The sequence below is a fragment of the Eschrichtius robustus genome, chromosome 8 (assembly GCF_028021215.1).
Source record: "Eschrichtius robustus isolate mEscRob2 chromosome 8, mEscRob2.pri, whole genome shotgun sequence".
NCBI classification, from domain to species: domain Eukaryota; kingdom Metazoa; phylum Chordata; class Mammalia; order Artiodactyla; family Eschrichtiidae; genus Eschrichtius; species Eschrichtius robustus.
This window is the reverse complement of record NC_090831.1, coordinates 124,441,635-124,464,170: the sequence shown is the minus strand read 5'-3', so window position 1 is coordinate 124,464,170 and position 22,536 is coordinate 124,441,635. Positions and strand designations below refer to the sequence as shown.

General features: G+C 49.7%; 1 protein-coding gene across 1 annotated transcript; it reads left to right on the top strand.

Annotated features, from left to right (window-relative positions):
• The first annotated feature begins 3,336 nt into the window (after window positions 1-3,336).
• Window positions 3,337-20,953, top strand: GBX1 (gastrulation brain homeobox 1). Its single transcript, XM_068550190.1, has 2 exons — window positions 3,337-3,883; window positions 20,339-20,953. Exons 1-2 carry the CDS (start codon window positions 3,337-3,339, stop codon window positions 20,896-20,898), a joined length of 1,107 nt encoding a protein of 368 aa, XP_068406291.1. The 3' UTR covers window positions 20,899-20,953.
• Window positions 20,954-22,536: the final 1,583 nt, after the last annotated feature.

The window sequence follows — 22,536 nt, the reverse complement described above, 5'->3', positions numbered from 1 at the left end:
ATGAAAGGGCAGGGAAAGGAAATGGGCTGCTTCAGTTGCCACTATGTATGTGAGGATTTTATTCTAGTTTAGCTACTGAATGTCAAGGACTGGGCAGAAGTCACACTTCATGACCCCAGCATGGCAAGGGAACAGATCGAGGATAAAAGTGGATTATAAAGTACAGTATCTAACAAACACACACCACACCAGGGCAATACAAAGTCCCCGAGGTCTCACGTGCCTCATTTCAGAGTTGGTGGCCCACTGGGATTTGTTGGCAACAAGCTTTAAGCCTGTACTCTCTGTGCCAGCTTGAGCAGAGACTTCCACTTTACTGAGTATAGTTCTGGGCAATAAGCTCTTGGCTTGAACTGGGTGACATACATCTTCAAGATCAGAGGGTCTTTAACCTTGAGTCCTTGACAATGCATGATCCATTCTATCCCACCAAAGAGTGACAGGCCTATTAAAGTGGCCTTTTACTGGGGGGACTAGTGGGAGGGAGATGTTTCAATATATATCCTTTTGAGCTTTTGGAATTTTGTACTAGGTGATTTTATTACCTATGCAAAAAGTGAATGCAGTTGCTTTAAAAATGGCTCTTCCTTCAGCTTTATTTGATTGGTGGTGTTACTGCTCATACAGCTTTAATTTCGGTGATCGTGGCCCAAAGTTCGCTTGGTAACTTTTCAAGCCAATAAGCCTCTGTTATGTACCCAACACTGTAAAGCCATCACACCAAGTACTGACCTCTCACTTTTTAAGTACAGTACACTTTTTAAAAAATTTGTTTATTATTATTTTGGCTGTGTTGGGTCTTCATTGCTGCGCGCGGGCTTTCTCTAGTTGCGGCAAGCGGGGGCTACTCTTGGTTGCGGTGCGTGAGTTTCTCACTGCGGTGGCTTCTCTTGTTGCGGAGTACGGGCTCTAGGTGCGCAGGCTTCAACAGTTGTGGCATGCGGGCTTCAGTAGTTGTGGCACGCGGGCTTCAGTAGTTGTGGCGCACAGGCTTAGTTGCTGCGCGGCATGTGAGATCTTCCCGGACCAGGGCTCAAACCGCAGGGCTCGAACCCATGTCCCCTGCATTGGCAGGCAGATTCTTAACCACTGTGCCACCAGGAGAGTCCCTACCATACACTTTTGAAGTCTGGTCTTCCATACTGGTACTGTGCAATGCTTGGTTAGTTTTACAAAGGGTTCTGAAGAATATCTTTAGGAGGATGGACAAGGATTATCGTAGTACTTTAGGATTCTGTTCCCAGACCTGAGTTAGGGCACCTCTTCTTTCTCCCTGGAGCCATCTTCCCACCCGACTTGTCTCTCGGAAGCTTCACTGAGTTCAGTGTAGAGCCCAAGATGGATCAGGACTGCACGGAAACCACCCTCTTCTCCCTGTACCGCTCTGATGCACTGTCAGTCAAGCATGACCCAAGAAGGTTTCCTTCTAGCGTCCCACCCTCTTCTGTCCCACTCTGGTGACAGGGTTTTTCAGGGTGCTGACTTTAATACATCAGCCTGACATGAGCGGTGTTCATAGGCCAACACAACACTCCTGATGTGAACAGAGGTCACTGAGATGCAGAGTTCCCACCTGCCCCGCTCTCTCTTGGAACGCTGAGACTCTGGTGTAGGTTTTCCTCCTCACCTAAACCAAATAACTTCTGTTTAGATTGCCTCTTCCTAAACTTGCCTGGCTTTGCTACTATTAATTTCAACTTGCTTGGCTCTCCCTGGCCCCACCTGAGTAACAGTTTCCCAGTGACCAGATGACCCTCATTTAGCTGGCCAGGATTGCTCTGTGTCCTGAAGCTCCGGTCACTCTTCTTCTGTTGACTTGCCTGTCTTAAGTCTTTCTTGCCCACTGACCTGAGGCTGCTATCAAGCAAAAGTGCCCATGACTTTTGCCTCCAGATTGACAAGTCTACTTCTGGGAATCAGGAGGAGGGGGAGGGTAAAAGGCGCCGCCATTTCTGTGTCGGAGAATGGGGGAGGTGAGCGGAGTCATCTGCAATTAGCGGCTAATTAGCGCTGCTGACCCTTGGGGCTCATCAGCGCTCCTGGGGCCAGCCCCCAGCAATCAGCCAGGGCAGGTCGAGAGTGTCAGGCCCGGGAATGAATAGGGCTCATCAGCGGCGCTGGAGTCGGGGAGCCAATCAGGGAAATTAATAGCGGAAGAGAGGGAGAGAGAGCGAGGGAGAGAGACCGAGATAGACAGACAGACAGAGATACAGATTTAGGCGAGAAATGAGGGGGGGGGGGGCGATAGAATAAAGCGGATGGGATAGGGAGTGAGAAATAGGAATAATCCGACAGGAATAGGGATAGAAACGAGGGCAGGAAAGGGTGGGAGGAAGGAAAAGAATGTAAAGGATGGGAGGGAGAAGGGTGAGAGGAATGGTAAGTACTTGACTTACAGTGAGGGCACTCGAGGAAATTACCCGCAGAGGCCAGAGCGAGGGACTCAGGGAGTGCGCGACGGAGGGGGAGTGAGGAAACGCCAGTGCCAAGAGGGACCAGGGGGAGAGTGTGAATGCGGGCTGCCGAGGAGGAAAAGGGTCCGAGCCGAGGGGCCCGCGGAGGAGCGCGCCCCCTGGCGTCCCCGCCTCGCCGCCCCGGGGGCCGCCGAGGTCCCGTCCGCCCGCCCGCCGCGCCTTGCTCTCGGGCCCGCCCTGTCGTCCGCCCCAGGGGCCGGGGAGGGGGCGTCGGGGGCGGGGGGCCACGCTGGGGGACTGGCCCGGAGTCCGACGGAGGGCGGCGGCCCGGGGCGGGGGGCTCTGCGGTCCGGCCGCGCCCTCGCTGCGCTCTCCGCGCTGGCCGCCCCGCGCTCGGTCCGCGCCGGGCCCAGAGCTGGGTGGGCAGAGTGGGGGGCGGGCCGGCTGGAGGGAGGGGCACCGGCCCAGCAGCTGCCGCTGCCTTCTCGTCGGCCGCAAACTTTCACAAAGCGGCGTGTCCGGCCTCATCAATCTCCATTAATAATAGTTGGTTGGGCTGCGGGGGGCGGGCGGGGGTCCCGGGCCGGCCGTCCGGGCCGCTGGGAACGGGTTCTGCGGAGGGAGCGGGAGCCGGGCGCGGCGGCTGCGGGCGGAGGGAGGAAGTGAAGCGTAATTTGAGGAAGATGGATGAGTCCGGAGGGCGACACCCCCAGCCCTCCCGCTCGCCCGCCCCCCTCCCTCCTTATGAGAGAGAGAGGGAGCGCGGCGCCGGAGCCACACTGCGCCGAGCCCGCGCCCCGCCGCCACCTCGGCCCGGGAGCCGGGGAGCGAGCCCTGCGTGTCCGCGTGGGGCGCCCGAGCCGCGGGGCGCACGGCGGCGCCCGGAGGGGAGCGCCCTGGGGCGACCGCAGCTCCGGGCACGATGCAGAGAGCCGGAGGCGGGGGCGCCCCCGGGGGCAGCGGCGGGGGCGGCGGCGGCGGCGGGGGCCCGGGCACTGCCTTCTCCATCGACTCCCTGATCGGGCCGCCGCCGCCGCGCTCCGGCCACTTGCTCTACACCGGCTACCCCATGTTCATGCCCTACCGGCCCCTCGTGCTGCCGCAGGCGCTGGCCCCCGCGCCGCTGCCCGCCGGCCTCCCGCCCCTCGCCCCGCTAGCCTCCTTTGCCGGCCGCCTGACCAACACCTTCTGCGCGGGGCTGGGCCAGGCCGTGCCCTCGATGGTGGCGCTGACCACCGCGCTGCCCAGCTTCGCGGAGCCGCCCGACGCCTTCTACGGGCCCCCGGAGCTCGCTGCCGCTGCCGCCGCCGCCGCCGCCGCCACTGCCACCCGAAACAACCCCGAGCCGGGCGGCCGACGCCCGGAGGGCGGGCTGGAAGCCGAAGAGCTGCTGCCCGCCCGGGAGAAAGTGGCAGACCCCGCACCGCCCCCGCCTCTGCACTTCGCAGAGACTTTCCCAAGTCTGCCGGGTAAGTGCCGGGCGACCAGGGCGCCGGGCGGGAGGCTCGTTCACCTGGAAGCCCCAGGCAGCCGCCTGCTCGGAGTCTCGGCACCTGCCTGGAGCCCTGGAATCCCAGACCCCCAGATGGCGGGTTCTGCGGAGCCACCTCCAATTCCGCTCCCAACGCGGCTCCTCTAGATCCCAGGACCGCCGCCCCGCTGTGTCTCCAGAGTGCCTGCGGCCTGGCCAGAGACTTGCCGGTGCTCCCGCCAGAGTAGTGCCTTTCCTCCCAGCAGTCTAGTCCTCCAGCCTCACCCTGCGTCTCCTTTTCAGAATCCCTTCATTTTTCTCCTCTGCTGGGAATAGAGAAGCTGCCAGTGTGGGATTCCTGGGGACACCAGCAAGACCCCTGGGTGAGGGTACAGTGGGGCAGCTGTCAGTTCATTAAGGGCTTCTGGAGAGACGATTGTACTGACCCCGAATGGGCTCTGTGAACGCAGGGGCAAAGGGAGGGTCTTAAAGTGGTGCTGACGGTGAGGATGACCTGTCTTTCTCTTACACTTGTAGAGGTCACTTCTTTATTGGCGGATTTAGAGCTCAGCCTTGAAGAACCAAGTAGGGGTCCTAAGGGAACATTAGCTAGCAGGAGGCCTAGCACTGCTGGACCAAGGTTGACTGGGAGGCCAAGGGAGAGGCTACAGGCTGGGCTGAGTTGGGTGTGGCCCAAAGGCCTGGAGTCCAGAATCCAGCTAAGATTCTGGCACCAGTGAGATTCAGCTAAGAGATATTCAGGAATCCTGGATCCTCCAGAGGAGGATTCCGTCTCAATAGAGGCAAGGTGTATTCACACTGAACCCTGTTGCGAATCAATCTAAACAGGCTTCCCTGTTGATCCTTAACCTCCAGAAGCTGGAAAAGCTTTCCGCTATTCAAGGGCAGATTCAGGTGTGCTGAGATCCAAAGCTTACGCAATTTGGTGGGTGGGCCCTATTTAAGAAAAACGGGCTGCGTGCAAGTGTGGCGATCCTGAAGCTTGAAGTTCTTTAGCATCAGGATGAACCTGCCTCTGCTTAACCAGGTTAGCAGGTGGAAGTGACCCAGGAGGCCTGGGGGCTGACTCTAGTGGAGACAAGAAGGAGAGCCAAGAGCCCTTTTGTCCTTTGCCAGGAGAGAGCAATTCCTGAGGATAGGTTCCTGGCCCCTTCCTTGAAATTGTCCAAAGGGCTAATACCTCTTCCAGACCCCAAGGGCTGCTGTAGAGTCTGCCTTCCTCTTCTTTGCCCCTCTAGCCCTGGGCATTTTGGCTTTGGGGATTCAGCTGTTGTTGTTTTTTGTACCTGGTTGGACCAGGAGGAACCAGTGGCTGAAGTCTAAGCAGCATCTCCTGAGGAGGACCCAAAGGAAGTGATAGAGCAGCAACTGGGAGGTGGGAGGAGATGTCCACAAGATAAAAGGGGCCAGAGCCGGGGGAAGGGGGAGCAGCCGGCGGGAGGATGGGAAGAGGAAAGGATCAATGGGAGTTTTTGAATAGGGTCGTCCTAAGGCAGAAAAGAGAGCAAGGCAGGCGTCAGAGGGATGGCTTTGGAGGCAGTAGGAGAACCAGACACCTGAGGAAGAGATGAGCTGAGGGGGAGGAGAGAGGACGACACCCCAGTGGAGGGGAGCTGGGGGGGTTATCCCCGGACCGTGGGAGAACAAGCAACGTGTCCTACTCTTTCAGGTTCCCCTCAGTTCTTATTTTGACCCATTTGTATAATGGGGGCTCTTTTCTGAAGCAGATAGAATATTGTCAGTAAAACCAGACATTGAGAGAGAGAGAGAGAGAGAGAGAGAGAGAGAGGGAAAAGAATAAACAGAGAAGAACAGAAGAGAAATATTGAGGAATAGAATAGAGGAAAGGGTGAACAAATGAGCTATATACCCAGATTATCCAAAGAGCATATGAGAAAGGAGAGGGCCACCTATTGGAAGAGACATGTGCAAGGGATTTCTAGCGTTGGCTACACAAAAAGGGAACAATATTTCTGGAACAGAAGTGTGTGTGTATGTGAAAGAGTTCTGTCTTGAGAGGATTAGGAAGGAACTAAATAAATATACTAGTAGGAAAGAAGGGAAAGTTTCAACACTAGGAGTAATTTTTTTAAAAAGGTTTTTCAATACTGGGAGTGATAAGAAACTGGAATTTATATATATAATATAGAATGATGAAGGAAAGACCTTCATCACCTGAAGGGAATATTGGAAGCAATAAAGAGATTGTTCTTTGCCCTTGGAGTAAAGACAAGGAATTTCTTTGCTAAGAACTATGGGAAGGAGACCTTACAGAGGAAGAATTCTGAGAGGTGCTGGAGTGAAGGCAATCATTCATTGGGAAGAGATACACATAAAGGGTTTACAGTGGGGCTTGCGGGGCCGAGCAGTAAGGAGAGGTTTCAGAAGGAACATTCGAAGGGGATAATGAGTCGGAGGTCTTCTCTGTGACCGCACCTTCTTATCCGTCTCAGTGCAGACTCCCTCAACCCTTCCTCGCCACTCCCGTCCTCCTTCCCAGTCTTGATTTTTCCCTAACATAGTCGAGAAAAGAAATGGCAATTCCAGAAATGTCAGACATCACATCAGTTTGGGGACTGATGACGCATGCTGAAAGTGGTGGGAAAACAAACACTCCATTTGGGGAATTGTATTAGAGTATTTAGCATGAAGTAAGAGAGTTCTCGGACTGAATAAAGGGCTTGAAACGTCAACATAGGAGAGTTTGGAGAAGGAACGACTTTTTTTTTTTAACTTTTTATTTATCTATTTATTTTTATTTGTATTTTTGTCTGTGTTGGGTCTCCGTTTCTGTGCGAGGGCTTTCTCCAGTTGCGGCGAGCGGGGGCCGCTCTTCATCGCGGTGCGCGGGCCTCTCACCATCGCGGCCTCTCTTGTTGCGGAGCACAGGCTCCAGACGCGCAGGCTCAGTAGTTGTGGCTCACGGGCCTAGTCGCTCCGCGGCATGTGGGATCTTCCCAGACCAGGGCTCGAACCCGTGTCCCCTGCATTGGCAGGCAGATTCTCAACCACTGCGTCCCCAGGGAAGCCCAGGAACGACATTTTTTAAATGACAGGGGAAGAATTGCTGTCCTAGTTTGAATGGGTGACATGGGTCTGAAATTATTAATTTACATTTGTCTAGGGTTTTAGAATTACTAGCCCTTTTAATGAAATTATGGTGAAGATAGGCCAATTTGGAGAAAGGTGAGCAAAGTTTGTTTTGTCGGGAATTAGAAGGACTATTTCTAAAAATTTTTCTGAGAGTTGAGACAGATAGCACCCTACTAGAACTGATGAAGAAGAAAACAGAACTTTATTATGATTAGATGGCAGGGGTAGAAGCTATATTAGCAGGCAAAAAGAAATACTGTGTACAGAAATAATGGGGTAGAAAAGGTATTGAGAATGGTATACGGAAAATAATTCTAGGTTTGACATGTGGGAGCAGTGGGGGTAGCTGGGAGAGGTGTCCTAGGAGGAGTGATAACAGAGAAATTTGAATTAGTAGGGAAGATTTAAAAGTATGAATCAACAGAAGCGCCCAGAGTAGTGCTGTCTAGCAAGTCATTTATGTAATTAAAATAATTTTATTAGCCACATTCAAATAGTAAAATGAAACAGGTGAAACTAACTTTATAGTATATTTTATTTAACCCAGCGTGTCCAAAATATTATTTCAGCATTAATCAATATAAAAACTTTCATGAGATGTTTTATATCCTCTTTTCATACTAAGTCTGAAACCCAGTGTGTATCTTACACATTCAGCACATCTCAATTCAAACTAGCCCTGTTTCAGGTGGTCCGTAGCCACATGTGGACCATGTTCAACATATCAGATCGAGAGAGTTGTAAGGACAGTCATGTGAAAGTGATGAGGGAAAAGGAGCTTTGAAATGGGTGGATAGTGAAGTCCTTGGTGTATTAGGAATACGGAGAGAAGAGAGCAGTAAGCCCCAAATGACAGGAAAAAAGAGAATTCTGCCTTGAATGGGACGGGGAGAGATGATCTTATGTGTGAAGGTGTGTGTGAGCTCTGACAGTTATCAAAGCTAACTTAAGGATGTGGTGTGAATACACATCACAGAGAGGACGGGTGAAGAGGTGCTGTGTGCTGGGGAATGATGAAAAGAACTGGCCGTTTGGAGAAATGCAGGAGAAAACTTTAAATTGCAGGTGTCTAGAGCAGTGATTCATTCAGGGAGAAAAGGGTTGGATTGCCTGAAAACAAATAGTTAAGAGGTGAGGGATGGTGGACACTCCATATGTAATTGTTGGACTGACGGTACAAATCCAGTGAGAGATTGATAGGAAAGATAATGCCAGTACTGAGCATGGTGAAGAAAAGAACATTTGTGGTTGAGATGATATAGAAAAGAGAACATGATGGGACAAAACTGGGAGGTGGCAGTGTAGTGAACATTATTTTTTAAAACTAAACCGAAAAAGATATGCTAATTTCTGAATAGAGATTGGCAGTAATAATGGAAATCATGCAAGGAGACTAGGGAAACTTCCTGGGAGCATGATATCTGAATGCTGATTGCTGTAAGTCAAGCACCTGGTTATAGCTAGCGAACATTGTAGATGACCATCAATTTCTGAATGGGTATCCAGTATGACTGTCAAGATATATTTACCGATGAGAGAAAAACAGGAAGGGATAATGTGACATGGAATCAGAGACTTCTGTTGTTAGAAACAGGAGGGAGATTTTTCTTGGGAGTGATGGAGAGCATGTTTTCCTAGAAATTTTGAGGAAGAGCATACAGGGAGAGTGATTGCTCCATTGACATTTATAGAAAGGCAAATGTTGCATTAACTTAATGTGATTGAAGGAACGTCTATGTAGGAGTCGTGACACATGGGTTCAGGTCTCAACTTTGTCAATCATTAGCTGTACAACTTTGGCAAGCCACTTAGTTCAATGCAGAGAACGTTTATTGTGTGTCTGTTATGGCCTTAGTATTGTTTAAAACACTACAGGAGATTCAAAGTCTTATAACTTCTCTAGGCTTCAGTTTCCTCACCTGTAACATAAAAGTTTTAGTTCAGATAATTTTTAATGTTCCTTTCAATTTCATAGAATTAAAGCTTATTTTTCTAGACTCAGTGTTTAGTCGGGCTGTTAACACAGACTCCATGGACCTCCTGTGAGGAGATCTGTTAATTATGGGTGGGAAAAAAATTACATCTTTACTTCTACTAACTTCTCACTAAAATTTGGCACTTCCTGTAATTATGAAGGTGGGCCGGAAACCTTGGTAGTTTCCCCAGTACCTGAGATTTTTGTCACCAATAGAAATCACAGATATTTTCATAGAAATTTACAATCTTTGGTGACATCTTGTTGTTTGATAATTTAGTAAAGAAACATAAATTATTCTCAAATGCATTTAAAATATTTGATAACTGGATTTTATGTAATTGGCTTCTAATATAATCCTGTGTGCTTTACGTTATGCACCTAAAAGCATTATTCCAAGAAGGGGTTCACAGGCTTTGTCAGGCTGCCAAAGAGACCCTGGTTGAGAGAGAGAGATCTCAGAAATGACAGCGGAAAATGTTATTGGAGGATTGGAATGCGATCCTGAGATGCCTTGTGCCATAGTGAAGGTAGCACTTGGGAGGGTTGGAAGACAGAGGGGTCTCTGCTGTGACAAATTTAACTATGGAGATACAGATTCTAGATGGTTAGGAGCATAATTCTTAGACTCAGAGTGATGGGCATGAATAGTCTGTACTGGGAATAACAGGAGAGCGGCAGTAATTGGAATAATGAGGGGGAAATGTTTTTGGAAAACATTGGAAAGAAGGAGGAACATAATATTCTAAGCAAAGTGCTTTGCATTGACAGTAATGTTACTCTCAATGCAATACAATGGGGAGCTATAGGCAAGGGTTTTGCCTTGGAAATAAATGGGGAAAGAAGGATCTTTGCAGTGAAACGGATTGGGAATTAGGAAACAGCAATGAGAGAAGCAGGGGGGTAGATGTACAAAAAGAGAGAAGCTTAAATAGGAACGATGAGAAGGAAAGAGTTCGCTGGGGGAGAACTTTTACCTAGAGGGGATGGGAAATGCCCCAGGCCGGGGTCGGACAGAGGAAACCCCTCATCTGAAACAGTGAAAAGGACAGAGCGCTGTATGCCCGTGGTGGTGCCCACGGCTGTGATGGTGATAAAGGAGGTCTGGATTAGGAGTGGTAGAGAAGAGGTTGGGGTTTTTCATTGGCCATACGATCATGCTGGGAGAAAGTTACAGCTTAGAGTAATGTGGAAGAAGTTTTGATGTGCTGATTGGGAGAGTGCTAGGGAAAAGAGATGCTTGAATTTGGTGTGATAGAAGAGTGACCTTCACGAGTTGAATTAAGTGGTAGTAGGAAGAGACAGCACTGTATGTCAGGTAGTCATGAGGCAGTGCCTTCATCCCCTTCCCATCATGGAAGGGAAAGGAATACTCTTCTAGTGATGAAATGAAAAGTCTGTATTAGAAGCAAATGCGGCCGGGGGTGGGTGGGTGGTGGGGGGGGGGCGGAGGCTGGGGGGTGGGTCGTGGAGCGCGGGGGCTGCCGGGACTAACAGAGACTGGGGTTATGAGGAGAAAGCACTGGGGGTAATGGGAGATGGATTTCTTGACTGTGAATTATGGAGGAAGTGGTATTAAAGTAGAAGTACTGGGTAACCTGGAACTCTGTATTGGAAGCAATGGGAAGAGAAGTGATGCAGCCGTGTACTAGGAGGGAGGAAGATGAAACTATCCCAAGAGCGAAGGGAAGAAGCACTTTGTGCTGGAATAGGTGATAACTGTCCTATAAATTATGCACAGATACTGGGAGTATGGAACTGATTGGTCTTGGCCAAATCACACCTCTGTGTGTCCCAGCTTCCTCATCAGTAAAATTAGGGGTTTGAATCAGGTGATCTCTAAGGTCGCTCCAGCTCTACAATTCTGTTTTTATCTGTAAGGATACTTTTATTAATGAATTGTTCCCTTAAAAAAAAAAAAAAGCCATCCTGAGCAAAGGGATTGGGAGAAGAGATTCTGTACTTCTCAGTGCTGAGTTATCGGGGTCACTGACGAGGAGGCGCCTGGGATGCCTACATCTTGAGATGAAATCAGGGCTGGGCTTTAGGATGGAAAAGGCTCCATCATCTGGGATCCGGATGGTGTTACCTGAGCTCTGGCCATTTACAGCCATCATACTGAATGAGAGAAACATTTGATAAAGGTGGGGGTAGGTCTTATCTAGGCCAAAGAGATTGGGGATCGATTGTGACCAAGTTGACGTGGTGAGGAAGGAAGCAGTGCCCAAAAAGAAGAGTTGTGCTGTGAAATCAGTTCCTGGTCTTCTGTATTATTTCTCCATCTGGTACAGAAGTTATGATAGGGTGATGGTGGGTTTCAGTCTCCTTTTCATTCAGTGATAACAGAGAGATGTGGCGTTGCCCAGAGGAACGAACACAGGCTTTGGATGCAGATCTAGGCACCACCCTTTTTGTGACCTAGAGCAAAATACTAACCTCTGCAGTCTCCGTTTTCTCACCAGTAAAATAAGGGCAACAGTTCTTACCTCACAGAGTTAAGGATTAAATGAGCAGATATTTGTCCAGCATCCTAAAGTAATAGGTATGCAAGAAATTATATGTTGTCCATGTACTGGAAATGGATGGGAATTAAGCCTTCCTGGGAATTAAGTTGGGAAAGACCTCTTTACTAGGAGTTGTGATGGGCGGCACTCTCTGTACTGAAAAGGACGAGTTAGAAATAGCCCTGTATTCCGAGAACTGGTTGTATGGGGCTTGCCAGGAGAGAACATTGCATGAACCTAATATGGGTAGATTTCGAGTTTTGTCTTTAGCTCTTCCTCCCTCTTTTCAGTTTTCCTGTCTCACGTTTTGGTGAGGCACTGTGGACATGGCTGCCCAAAGCCCTTCTGTGTCCCACTGGGTCCTGTTCTTCCTTTCTCTCTGTTAAAACAAACATAAAACCCAAAACAAGCAAACAAACAAACAAAAAAACACCTCTCCTTTTTTCTTCATCAGAAATCCTATTCCCTCATATATCTGATCTCAGCTTAGTGTCAGGAGCAAGCTGTTGGATTAAAGTAATTCACACTGGATGGCTTATGGAGATTTTTTAAAGTCCAAGTACATTTCAGACTTGTGAAATTTTAGGTGGCATTATTATGAATAATTTGCGGGATGACCTGGGTTTCTTTTTGGAAAAATTATTTTGGATGGGATTGGTGTGGGAGTGAGGTGGAGAGGCTTACCTTCCCTGGAGTCATGCGAGTATTGCCACTTCTAGTTAGAGCAGTGTCTGCAGTCAGAACTCTTTGGGTTGCTTGTGACAGTAGCTCAGCTCTAATTTAAGCTAAAATGGACATTTATTGATTTACATGGATCCAAAAATGCAAACAGTGTCGTTAGGTCTTTTTTTCTTGCTCTCAGTCTGGCTCCTGTCTCTTGTCTTTGCCTCATTTTCTCCTGATGAGAGGAAGGGGAGGGCACGAGCCTAAGCAACGCTAAATTTTTATAATTCCAGATCGGGACCCCAGTGAATTCTAGCACATGTAAAATCCTAGGACAACTGATTCACTAGCTCGAGTCAAGTCCCCAGAGAGACCGGATGTGCGGATTGGTCAGCTCCAGGTCACCTTCCTTGTGGTCGTGAAGGTGGAGAAATGCAGTTGACAGCCCCACTCTACTGGGCAGTTGATGGGGAGCAGTGGCCAGAGGAAGGGGGTGCCATTAGTGAACAGGAGGGGTAAGGGGTGCTGGGCAGACAAAATCAAACCCTAAACAGATGTCCATCAACCAGAAAAAAAGAAGAGAATGTGCCCTTAACTCCCTTTCAGTATTAGGGAGGAAAGCCTTCTCGCTGGCTAGATAAGCAGTGCTAAGAGTGCTGGACGCAGGGAGTGAGGCTCTGAGAGGGTTCTGGAATGGGGAAGGCAGGCAGAGATGTAGGTGGGGGGAGAGCGTCTGTTCCTCAGTGAGGCTGACTCCTGGGCAAGGAAGAGCTGTCCTTGAGGGATGAGAGAGACACACCAGAAGCTAGAGAAAAATTGGTATTAAAACAAAACTGTTTCCATAAATGGGCAATAGTATTCTTTAAATGAGAAAATACATTTCTAAATAAAAGAAATGGTGACTGGTAAGATTACATCATACAAACCAATAATGACGGAAAAAACAGAAGAAAGATTTGGAGGGAATTTTGTCTTGGGAATGATGGGAAAAATAGCCTGTGAAAGGACAAAGATGGAGTTTGGTGAGTGAGGCCTCTTCTGTGGCGATTTTAAGAATCTTCTCTGCGAAAGGGAAAGGAAGATGTTGATGATGAGGCTGGAGCTCTGGGTGATACGTGAAAGGGATGAGGTCTGAACTAAAACTGGGTTTCATAGGAAGGCTATCTGATGAGGCATCTGGGGAGGACTTTTACTTCAAGTGGAGGGAAGAGAAGATATTTTACTGGAAAGGATAGAAAGAGCACTGATTGGAGGTTTAGGAGACCAGGATTCTAGACCTGGCTCTGTGCCTAGCTGTGTGCCTGGGGGAAATCATTTCATCTTTTTTCTTTTAATTTTTAAAAATTTTTGGCTGTTTTGGGTCTCCGTTGCCGTGCGTGGGCTTTCTCTAGTTGCAGTGAGCGGGGGCTACTCTTTGTTGCGGTGCGTGGGCTTCTCATTGCGGTGGCTTCTCTTGTTGTGGAGCACGGGCTCTAGGAGTGCGGGATTCAGTATTGTGGCTTGCGGGCTCTAGAGTGCAGGCTCAGTAGTTGTGGCTTACGGGCTTAGTTGCTCCGTGGCATGTGGGATCTTCCCAGACCGCGGCTCGAACCCGTGTCCCCTGCATTGGCAGGCAGATTCTTTTTTTTTTTTTTTTTTAATTTATTTATTTATTTTTAGCTGTATTGGGTCTTCATTGCTATGTGCAGGCTTTCTCTAGTTGTGGCGAGCGGGAGCTACTCTTCCTTGCGGTGCGCGGGCTTCTCATTGCGCTGGCATCTCTTGTTGCGGAGCACAGGCTCTAGGCGTGCGGGCTTCAGTAGTTGTGGCATGTGGGCTCAGTAGTTGTGGCACGCGGGCTCTAGAGCGCAGGCTCAGTAGTTGTGGCGCATGGGCTTAGTTGCTCCGTGGCATGTGGGATCTTCCCGGACCAGGGCTCGAACCGGTGTCTCCTGCATTGGCAGGCGGATTCTTAACCACTGTGCCACCAGGGAAGCCCCATTTCATCTTTTTGAAACTCAGTTTTTTCATCTGAAAATAAGGTTACTAACCTCCCATTACTACTACTAATAGGTCAGCTGTACTTCAGTGAGTTGCTCAAAGATGAAAGAATAAGTGTGAAAGTATTTGGGAAAGTTAAAGGTCATACAAGGGTGCTCTTGGCAATGATGATGTTAATATGCCATGAAAGGAGCTCTGAGCTTGGGGCGGTGGGGAAGTCGCCATGAACTTGTCATGAAGGTGGGAGTGATGTAGAGGAACTTCTCATGTCGATTTGGAGTAAAGAATGCTGAAGAGTCATGGGGAAATGGGAGAGAGAGAAAGTGAATTTTCCTTCTTGTACCTAAAATTATAGGAAGGAGTAGTAGCATAATGTGGGCATGAAATTAATGAGGATGAATGAAAAACACATGGAAAGTGAGCTAGTTGCCATCAAGGACGGGAGGAAGTACCATCTCCAAAAGGAACAAAGAAATAATTATGTCCTGGGCATGTTGATGCAATGAGGGTGGTGGCAATCATGCCTCTTTCTTGAGGGGTGACCTGGGTTTTTTTCCCACTTTTTTACCCCACCCAAATTGGTTCTGTATTCAGGAAGCTGGGTAGTTGTCCGGAGAGTGTTTTGGGGCGTGTGAGGGTAGTGGCTCTTTAAATGGAGGGAAGAGAAGTCAGAACCGAGTGTAATGGGGGAGAGACTTCTCCTCAGTGCGTAGTAAAGACTGGGTTTTATGTCAGCTGGACCACAGCAGGCTGCGTGAGGGCCGAATGGCACAGGGGCTCTGTGTAAAGTGGTTCTCCAGTCCTGGGGGTGGTTTCCGCTCCACTCCCCAGGCCCAGCATCCTTGGTGACCTCAGCCGCAGACTCCCTCTCTAGGTGGTACGAGTCTGGTGCTATTTGTTCTTTCTACTGGAGAATACCTACCACGGATTCTTTTGCCCTTGATTTCTTCCCCAGTCTGACCTGACACGTTACCAAGTTAGGGCTTCTCTTCCTCTCGGAAGGAAGGCCCCTTGCAAGGACGCCCCTGGAGTCTGCGTGCTGCCCTCTGGGGTGGAATAATGCCCCTGGAGTGGACTCTACAAGTAATCATGGTTCGAACCCTGCGATGTCTGCTTCTTAGGCTAATAGCATCTACCAGGAGAACTCTGGATGTTTCCTAATAATCAGTCTGCTTCAGTGTCATTTCCCCTAGATAGATACCAAAGTCTTTTCACAGACTGTAGACTTACCCACAGGGAACAAGCTGAAAACAATGTATTCTTTTTGTTTTCTTTTCTTTTATATTGGGGTATAGTTGATTTACAATGTTGTGTTAGTTTCAGGTGTACAGCAAAGTGATTTAGTTATACATATACGTATATCTATTCTTTTTCAGATTCTTTTCTCATATAGGTTATTACAGAGTACTGAGTAAAGTTCCCTGTGCTATACAGTAGGTCCTTACTGATTATCTATTTTGTATGTAAAACAATGTACTCTTATATTACCAATAATGTCATTTTCATACACAAAGGACAGAACCTCTCTGTTTGGCCTACCTACCTACCTACTACCTAGCACAGTAAAATTGTTTCCAATTAAACATTTTTCCTTTTGCTAGAATTTTTCTCATCAGAATCATTATTTCCCACTGAAAATTTTCTACGTCTTGTTTTGTGGACCAAGTTTTTTCGTTCACGTCAACCAACTATAGCATCTGCAGTTAGAAATGTACTTTTATGGACATTATATCTACCAGGTCCAATTATTCTAAATCAAAGTTTGCAAATAGAAATTTTATCAACAGGATGTGCTTCTGTCAAGTTTTAGCCAAAACCATTTTTCTAGGCGCCATCTTTGTTTTGAGTATATTAGTATACTAATATACTATTAGTATTCATTATGAATTGGATAAAAGAAAATAGTTTGCATTTATTTTTTAGCTCATTCATGAGAAAACAGTAAAGCTGTTTCAGGATTGCTATACTGTAAAGGGTCGAACTGCCGTATTGCTCGTCCAAGCCTTCCGAATACGTTTCCATCACTTTGGGTCTTGCATTCTAAAGTGCTCCATCTGTCGGTGGAGCAAAGAACAAACAGCAGGGCTCCAGATGCATCACTGTTTAGGGTGGAAAAATGTAGGGCGTGTTGGGTTTTTTTCAAAAGCTTTTTACTCTCTTCCCCCCATGCCCCGATTTTTTTCTGTTTTCTGCCTAAACTTTTCAGCCCTTTCAGGTTCTCTTACTCATCATCTACTTCTGCTGCCGCTATGTCTGCCCGCCCCCCCCCCCCCCCCCCCCCCGGCTTCGTGCCCCAGTTCTCCTCCTCCTGCTGTGCCTTTCCTTCTCCCTCCTCCTCAGCCTCACTCACTGTCCCAGACCCTCTCCTCTGAGAGCGTAGCTGTGTTTTCCCCTCTCGGTTGCTTTCTTCTATTTCCCCACCCCCGCCTCCTTAGAAGAGTTGCTTATCAGAGCCCTCAATGCCATGATTCTGAAGGCTCAGGGAGACACTCTTGTCCCTGCCACTCAGGATCCCACCGGGATCAAGTAACCAAGAGAGGTTGTGAACCTGTGCTTCTTATATGGCTTTAAAAGCGGCACTGGGGGGTGGCCCACTCATGTGGGCTTGATTTTATGGAATCTGTCTGAAGACAGAGGGATGGATGGTTTGATCTCAGGAGGGCCCTGCCAGATCAGGAACCTGGGAACCTCATCTCAGTCATCATCAGTTTAGATTTATTGGACACCCCCCGGGTGCTTGGAGCTGTGCTAAGTGATTTCATCCTTCAAGCCCTGAAATCCAGTTTCTGCCTTTTTAGCAGCTGTTTGAAATACTGTAATATTGGGCTGAGTTTTAACAAGCTTTTGTTATTCTTTCTGTTACTGTTTACTGCAAACCGTGTTTTAAAAATCAGAACTTAAAAGTTAGAGGATTTAGTAATGATGTTGGGGGTTCTTGATTTCCTTTAGCATAAGATCCTATAGATTCCTACCACATATGGGTTCCTCTACAGCGAATGTGAGATCAGAGGGCACACTGAAAAGTGGGTAGAATAATATTCATGGAGAGAATGTCTTATGCCCAGAGCTGGGGTGAGGAAGCAGGGTTGTAGGGAATATTTTAGGAGAGGCTTGAGAAAGAAGGGACAGAGACGGAGAGTGAGAAAGTGCTTGGGAATAGTTTCTTTATTCAGTCAACAAATATTTATGCAGTGCCTACTCTGTGCAGGTAACTTTCTAGATGCTGGGGATACAGCCATAAATAATAAATAAATAAATAAATAAATAAATAAAAATGGTTACCTTCATGAAGCTTATGTTCTAATAGGAAGAGACAGCCAATAAAATAAGTTAATAAAGTTAGTGACACATACTATAGCAACAAGTAAAGCAGAGAAGGGAGATCGGGAGTATTGGGAGTTTTAATTTTAAAAAGGATGATCAGAGAAGGTCTCATTGATAAAGACCTGAAGGACATAGGGAATGAGTCAGTGCAAAAATCTAGGTGAAGAATATAGTATTTCAAACAGAAGAATAATTGGGGCAGGGGCGGGGGGAGGGGCAGAAGCAGGAGAAAATGCTGATGAACCAGGTAAGAGACGAGGGTGACTCGGGCTAGTTGGACACAGAGGAGGTGGTGAGAAGTCGGGCTGGGGGTATTTTAGAGGCAGCAGCACTAGCGAGATTTGCTGATGGGTTGGGCATGGGCGGTGAGAGAGAGTGAAGGTCTGGTTTGAACAACAGGGAAGATGGAGTTACCATTAACCGAGATGGGAAAGACGGGGGTTCAGATGGGGAAGAACTGGCTCGGGAGAAGTCTCAGGAGTTCAGTTTGGGACACGTTACGCTTGAGTTCTGGGGAAGAGGAAAATGGTGTGGGAAAGAGCCCTTAATGACATGAAAGGGGAACCCAAGGATTTGAATCTTGCAGAAATTAAACAGATTTTGGCTAGATAAGGAAGAAAGCCCGGGGCGGTGGGAGGTGAGCGTCATGAGGGGTACGTCACCTATGGACGGTGGATGTATCTATTGACAGCTCACAGAGCTGGGTGCTGGCGGAGCTTGGGTGGGCTGTTAGCGAACGAAGCCCACCTGCCGGTGGCAGCAGCGAGCAGGGACAGCGTCGGAAGTCTGGGTGAGGCTAAACTAGGGTGTGCCACGTGGGTTTTGCAAAGGTCAGATAAAGCTTGAAGCCCTCCAAGAAGAGGCAGGGGCTCAGGCACAAAGATACCCCTGGGGTGTGAGATGAGAACACTGACTGAGATGGAGGTGGGTGATCTGGGCAGGGGCTGAATTCTGGCCTCTAAGGGAAATAATGCAAATGTGGTTCCTGAGGAAAAGGAACAGGTGTGGATTGCATCCGTGAGGGGAAAGGACAACTCTGGGATCGGGGAAGGGAACTGAAAGTGACTGGGCTGGTCCTGGAGGCCCTGAGAAGTTTTTGCAGGGGGGCAGGCAGATGGCAGGGGTTAGAGAGGAGCGCCAGCCAAGCTCTGAGCGTCGGGATGCCGTCCAGCCGCGCACACACGTGCACAGCCCCATTCTCTTATAAAGCATTTCACTGTTTGCCCCAAGTCACTTAGCTCTGGGTTATAGTCTCAACCTCAGAGTGTGCTTAGGAGCGTACACGTGACATGTGGTGATGTGTATAGGTGCACCGCCACGTCTACAAAGTCCTCCCCGCTTTACACAGTGAGCTCCACTGGTAAGGACCTGACTGTTCAGTTTACGGATTACCTGTTTTCTTTTGTTCTCTTTTCTACTGGTTGGTCTTCTCTTGACTTTTTGTTGCTCCACTGTTTATTGGTCCTTTGGGCAGAACACAAGGGAGTTTGTAAAACTCAAACACTGAAAACATTCGTAATGCATTATTTGCAGTTCTGACAAAAATGTCAATAGATAAGAAGATTAAAACCAATGGCTGAATTAAATTTTAGAATTATGTATGGATTAAAATGTTTATATGCCTGTGATTACAAATAATCAGTAGTCTACTGAGTCAACATTTCTTTCTCCATTTTCCTCTCTGTGTCTTCCCTTGCTGAACTTGTTTCTTCCTCCTTCTCCCATACTCCTTCCGGTTCTCTCACTGACACCAAGCTCAGGGTCCTCAGGATTCTGAACTTGGGCAGAAAGCAGCTGTTTGTGCTTCTCAGCAACCTTGGCTGGGAAAGAGGGAGGGTGGAAAAGAGATGATGTCTTTTTAAAGTTAAGGAGAAGGATTGAAAGGGTCCTGGAGAGCTAAGTAATTGGAAGAAAAATCTGGCCACTGATGAGGTGGTGTGTGGCAGGGCAGGCTCCCTGTTCTGGGCTGGATGGTCTGGTTAAGGAGAATTGGGAAGGTGGGTACGGAAACCTCCTGACTCGCAGGTGCTTGGGTAACACTTCTTGGACCCCGATTGCGGCAGGGGGAGGGACTCAGATGACCCTGAAGTTTCCATCTGGAAATGAGATTCTGAGATTCCAGGACTTCCCTGGTGGTCCAGTGGTTAAGACTCTGCACTTCCAATGTAGGGGGCGCAGGTTCGATTCCTGGTCAGGGAACTAAGATCCCACATGGCGTGCGGCGGTGCAGCCAAAAGGTCAAAAAAAAAAAAAAAAAAAAAGATTCCAGATTTAGGGAAGAGGGAAGGAAGGGAGGCAGGATAGAGGTGAGCACATATCTCTTCCCACTAGGCCAGCGAGGAGTCCTAGGAGAATAGCAAAGGCTGCAGCTGTGGTCTCCCCCTCTCTCCTGCAAAAGTGAATTCTCTGACGTCGCTCACTCCTGCCTCTAGCCACTGAAAGGACCCTAAGCCAGGTTGCCCACTGCTTCACTCTGACCTGCGGCCGCGTGGTCGGGGTCTGGAGGGGTGGTCAGTGAGTGGGAGGCCCTCGGTGTGGGTCTGGAGAGGGCCGGCAGGCAGCGGGTAGGGGAAGCGAGGTTGCAGGGGTGGGGGGTTGAGGTGTCACAGTCCTGGGGACGGTGCTCTTTTGATCCATGCCTGTTGCCTCCCCCACTTTGCGGAGTGAAGTCTGTGCTGGTTAATACCTTTCTTCCCATCTCTTTGTCTTCCCGCACCTCTTCCCACCCCCGACCCCGGATGTCTCCCCTCCCGCCCCGTCTCATCCCCTCCACGTCTGTGTCTCCTCCTGCTGTCGTGCTGTCCACGCCTGGCCACGGTTCCACGTGCCGCCTCCAACCTGTCTGCCTTCTCCTCGCCTCTCCCCCCTACCCGTTGGCTCTCGCTTCCCACAGCAGAGGGGAAGGTGTACAGCTCAGATGAGGAGAAGCTCGAGGCGCCGGCGGGAGACCCAGCAGGCAGCGAGCAGGAGGAAGAGGGCTCGGGCGGTGACAGCGAGGACGACGGCTTCCTGGACAGTTCTGCAGGGGGCCCCGGGGCACTCCTGGGACCCAAACCGAAGCTAACGGGAAGCCTGGGGACTGGAGCTGAGGAGGGGGCACCGGCGGCGGCGGCAGCGGGAGTCACGGCTCCTGGGGGCAAAAGCCGGCGGCGCCGCACAGCCTTTACCAGCGAGCAGCTTTTGGAGCTGGAGAAGGAGTTTCATTGCAAGAAATACCTGAGCTTGACCGAGCGCTCCCAGATCGCCCACGCCCTCAAGCTCAGTGAGGTGCAGGTCAAGATCTGGTTTCAGAATCGGCGGGCCAAGTGGAAGCGCATCAAAGCTGGCAATGTGAGCAGCCGCTCTGGGGAGCCTGTAAGAAACCCCAAGATTGTCGTGCCCATACCCGTGCACGTCAACAGGTTCGCTGTGCGGAGCCAGCACCAACAGATAGAGCAGGGCGCCCGGCCCTGAGGGGCTCCCGGGGGCTTCCTGAGCCTGCTCTGAGACTGGGCTAGGCTTCTGTGGACCAGAGGGGCTCCCGCTGTGACTCTGCCCTCGGACGGGGCTCAGTCGGCAATTAACGTAGCTCTAGGGGGGCTCTCCTGGCACTTGGCCCTGAGCCACTCCAGAGACCCCCAGGACTGGGGCTTCAGGGCTAAAGGGGCTTAGGTTCTTCCCGTCAAGGAGCTGCTGGGACTGAGGTGGACCCCTAGGGCTTGGAAGGTTCCTGACTAATGCCCTGGAATCGCTTCTGATGGGGAATGGAAGGAAGCCAGGGTGAGACCTAGCCAAGCTGATGACAGCTCCTTATTTATTTTGTGTGAAGTTTGTATATATGGAGCTCTCTGCCTCTGTCTGTCTGCACCCCTGAGAGGGATTGGGGAGCTTGTGTGTTTCCTCCATCCTCAGCCAGTCTGGTTCCATCTCACTGCCCCAGGGTGGGTACCGCCTCGCCTGTCTATAGTACAGAACGCGCAAAGCAGCGAAGTGGAACTGTCACTAGCCCCTTAGAAACCCTTCAGCACTCACTGTCTCTTTCATGTAATCTACCTCCACTAATGTCCTTTCCCGCCGCAGGTGCTGCCCACCGTTCACGCCTCCAGCTCTCATGCTCCTAACGCGGCACCTCTTTTCTCTTTACCATTAAACAGGCAAGCTTCTGCACCTCTGCTTTCTGCTCTTTGGAAGAGTTTGCAGACTTCAGGGTAGAGGATTCACTCCCTTCTGTATTCTGAGGGGAAATGAAGTACTTGAGCCTAGCTTAGGTGGGGTGTGTCTGGCCGTGTCTAAGTAGGTGGAGGTTATCAGTCGTGTGAGGGACGGACGGGCCGGCCGGGGGCTCACCCCCATCACCTGGGCGCCCGTTAACGAATCCTTTCCTGTGTAGAGGGCGTGGCAGCTTATTAGTCCATCTCTGCTCTCTTCGATATTCCAGACATCAGGGCCTGGAGTAAAAAGACCCACTTCTAGGGCTCTGTTTTAACAGCATTAATTGTGGTCGTCCCCCCACCCCCGTTGCACCGTTTACGAAGCTTGGGATCCCAAGTCCTCTTCTGTTATAAAATGAGGTTGGTTGAGAGGGCCCACTGCGGCGCGGCGCGGACGAGGCAGGAATGTACCTGGCGGTTCTGGAAGGGGGTGTGCTGTGGCGGAGGCTCGGGGGTTGGCATTCTGTGAGCAGATTAAGGAACAGCGTTAATGGTGGACGAAGGAAACACACAGACGTGAGGCTTCAGGGGCACTTGCAAGAAACAGAGTAGACCTAGAGGGAAACGAAACAAGCTGAAGCTGTCTGCCATTCCCCCACCTTCACAGACGGGCTACCATCCTGTACCAGCTGTGGAGCCAGGCCGCACAGGCATCGGGGACAGAGTTACCACAGAAGCCAGCTGAAGTTGGTATCATGGTTAACGGGGCTTCCTGGGAAGAAACAGGACCTGCATTGATTTGGGAGGAGAGGTGGAGTAGAACAGAAAAAAAAAAATCGGCTGTGAGTGAGGCAAGGTCAGAGAGGGGAGGGAAGCGCAGCTCAGTCCAGCCCCCGGCCGGCTTCCTCACCTGCGTCAGAGGGCATGTCGCTGCTGATTCCTGGTTTGCAAGCCAGCCGCT

Bases quoted from the DNA above. Each gene is read 5' to 3' on its own strand.
- GBX1 (XM_068550190.1), top strand. From the start codon at position 3,337: ATGCAGAGAGCCGGAGGCGGGGGCGCCCCCGGGGGCAGCGGCGGGGGC. The intron at 3,884-20,338 runs GTAAGTGCCGGG...CGCTTCCCACAG, and splicing joins GACTTTCCCAAGTCTGCCGG to CAGAGGGGAAGGTGTACAGC.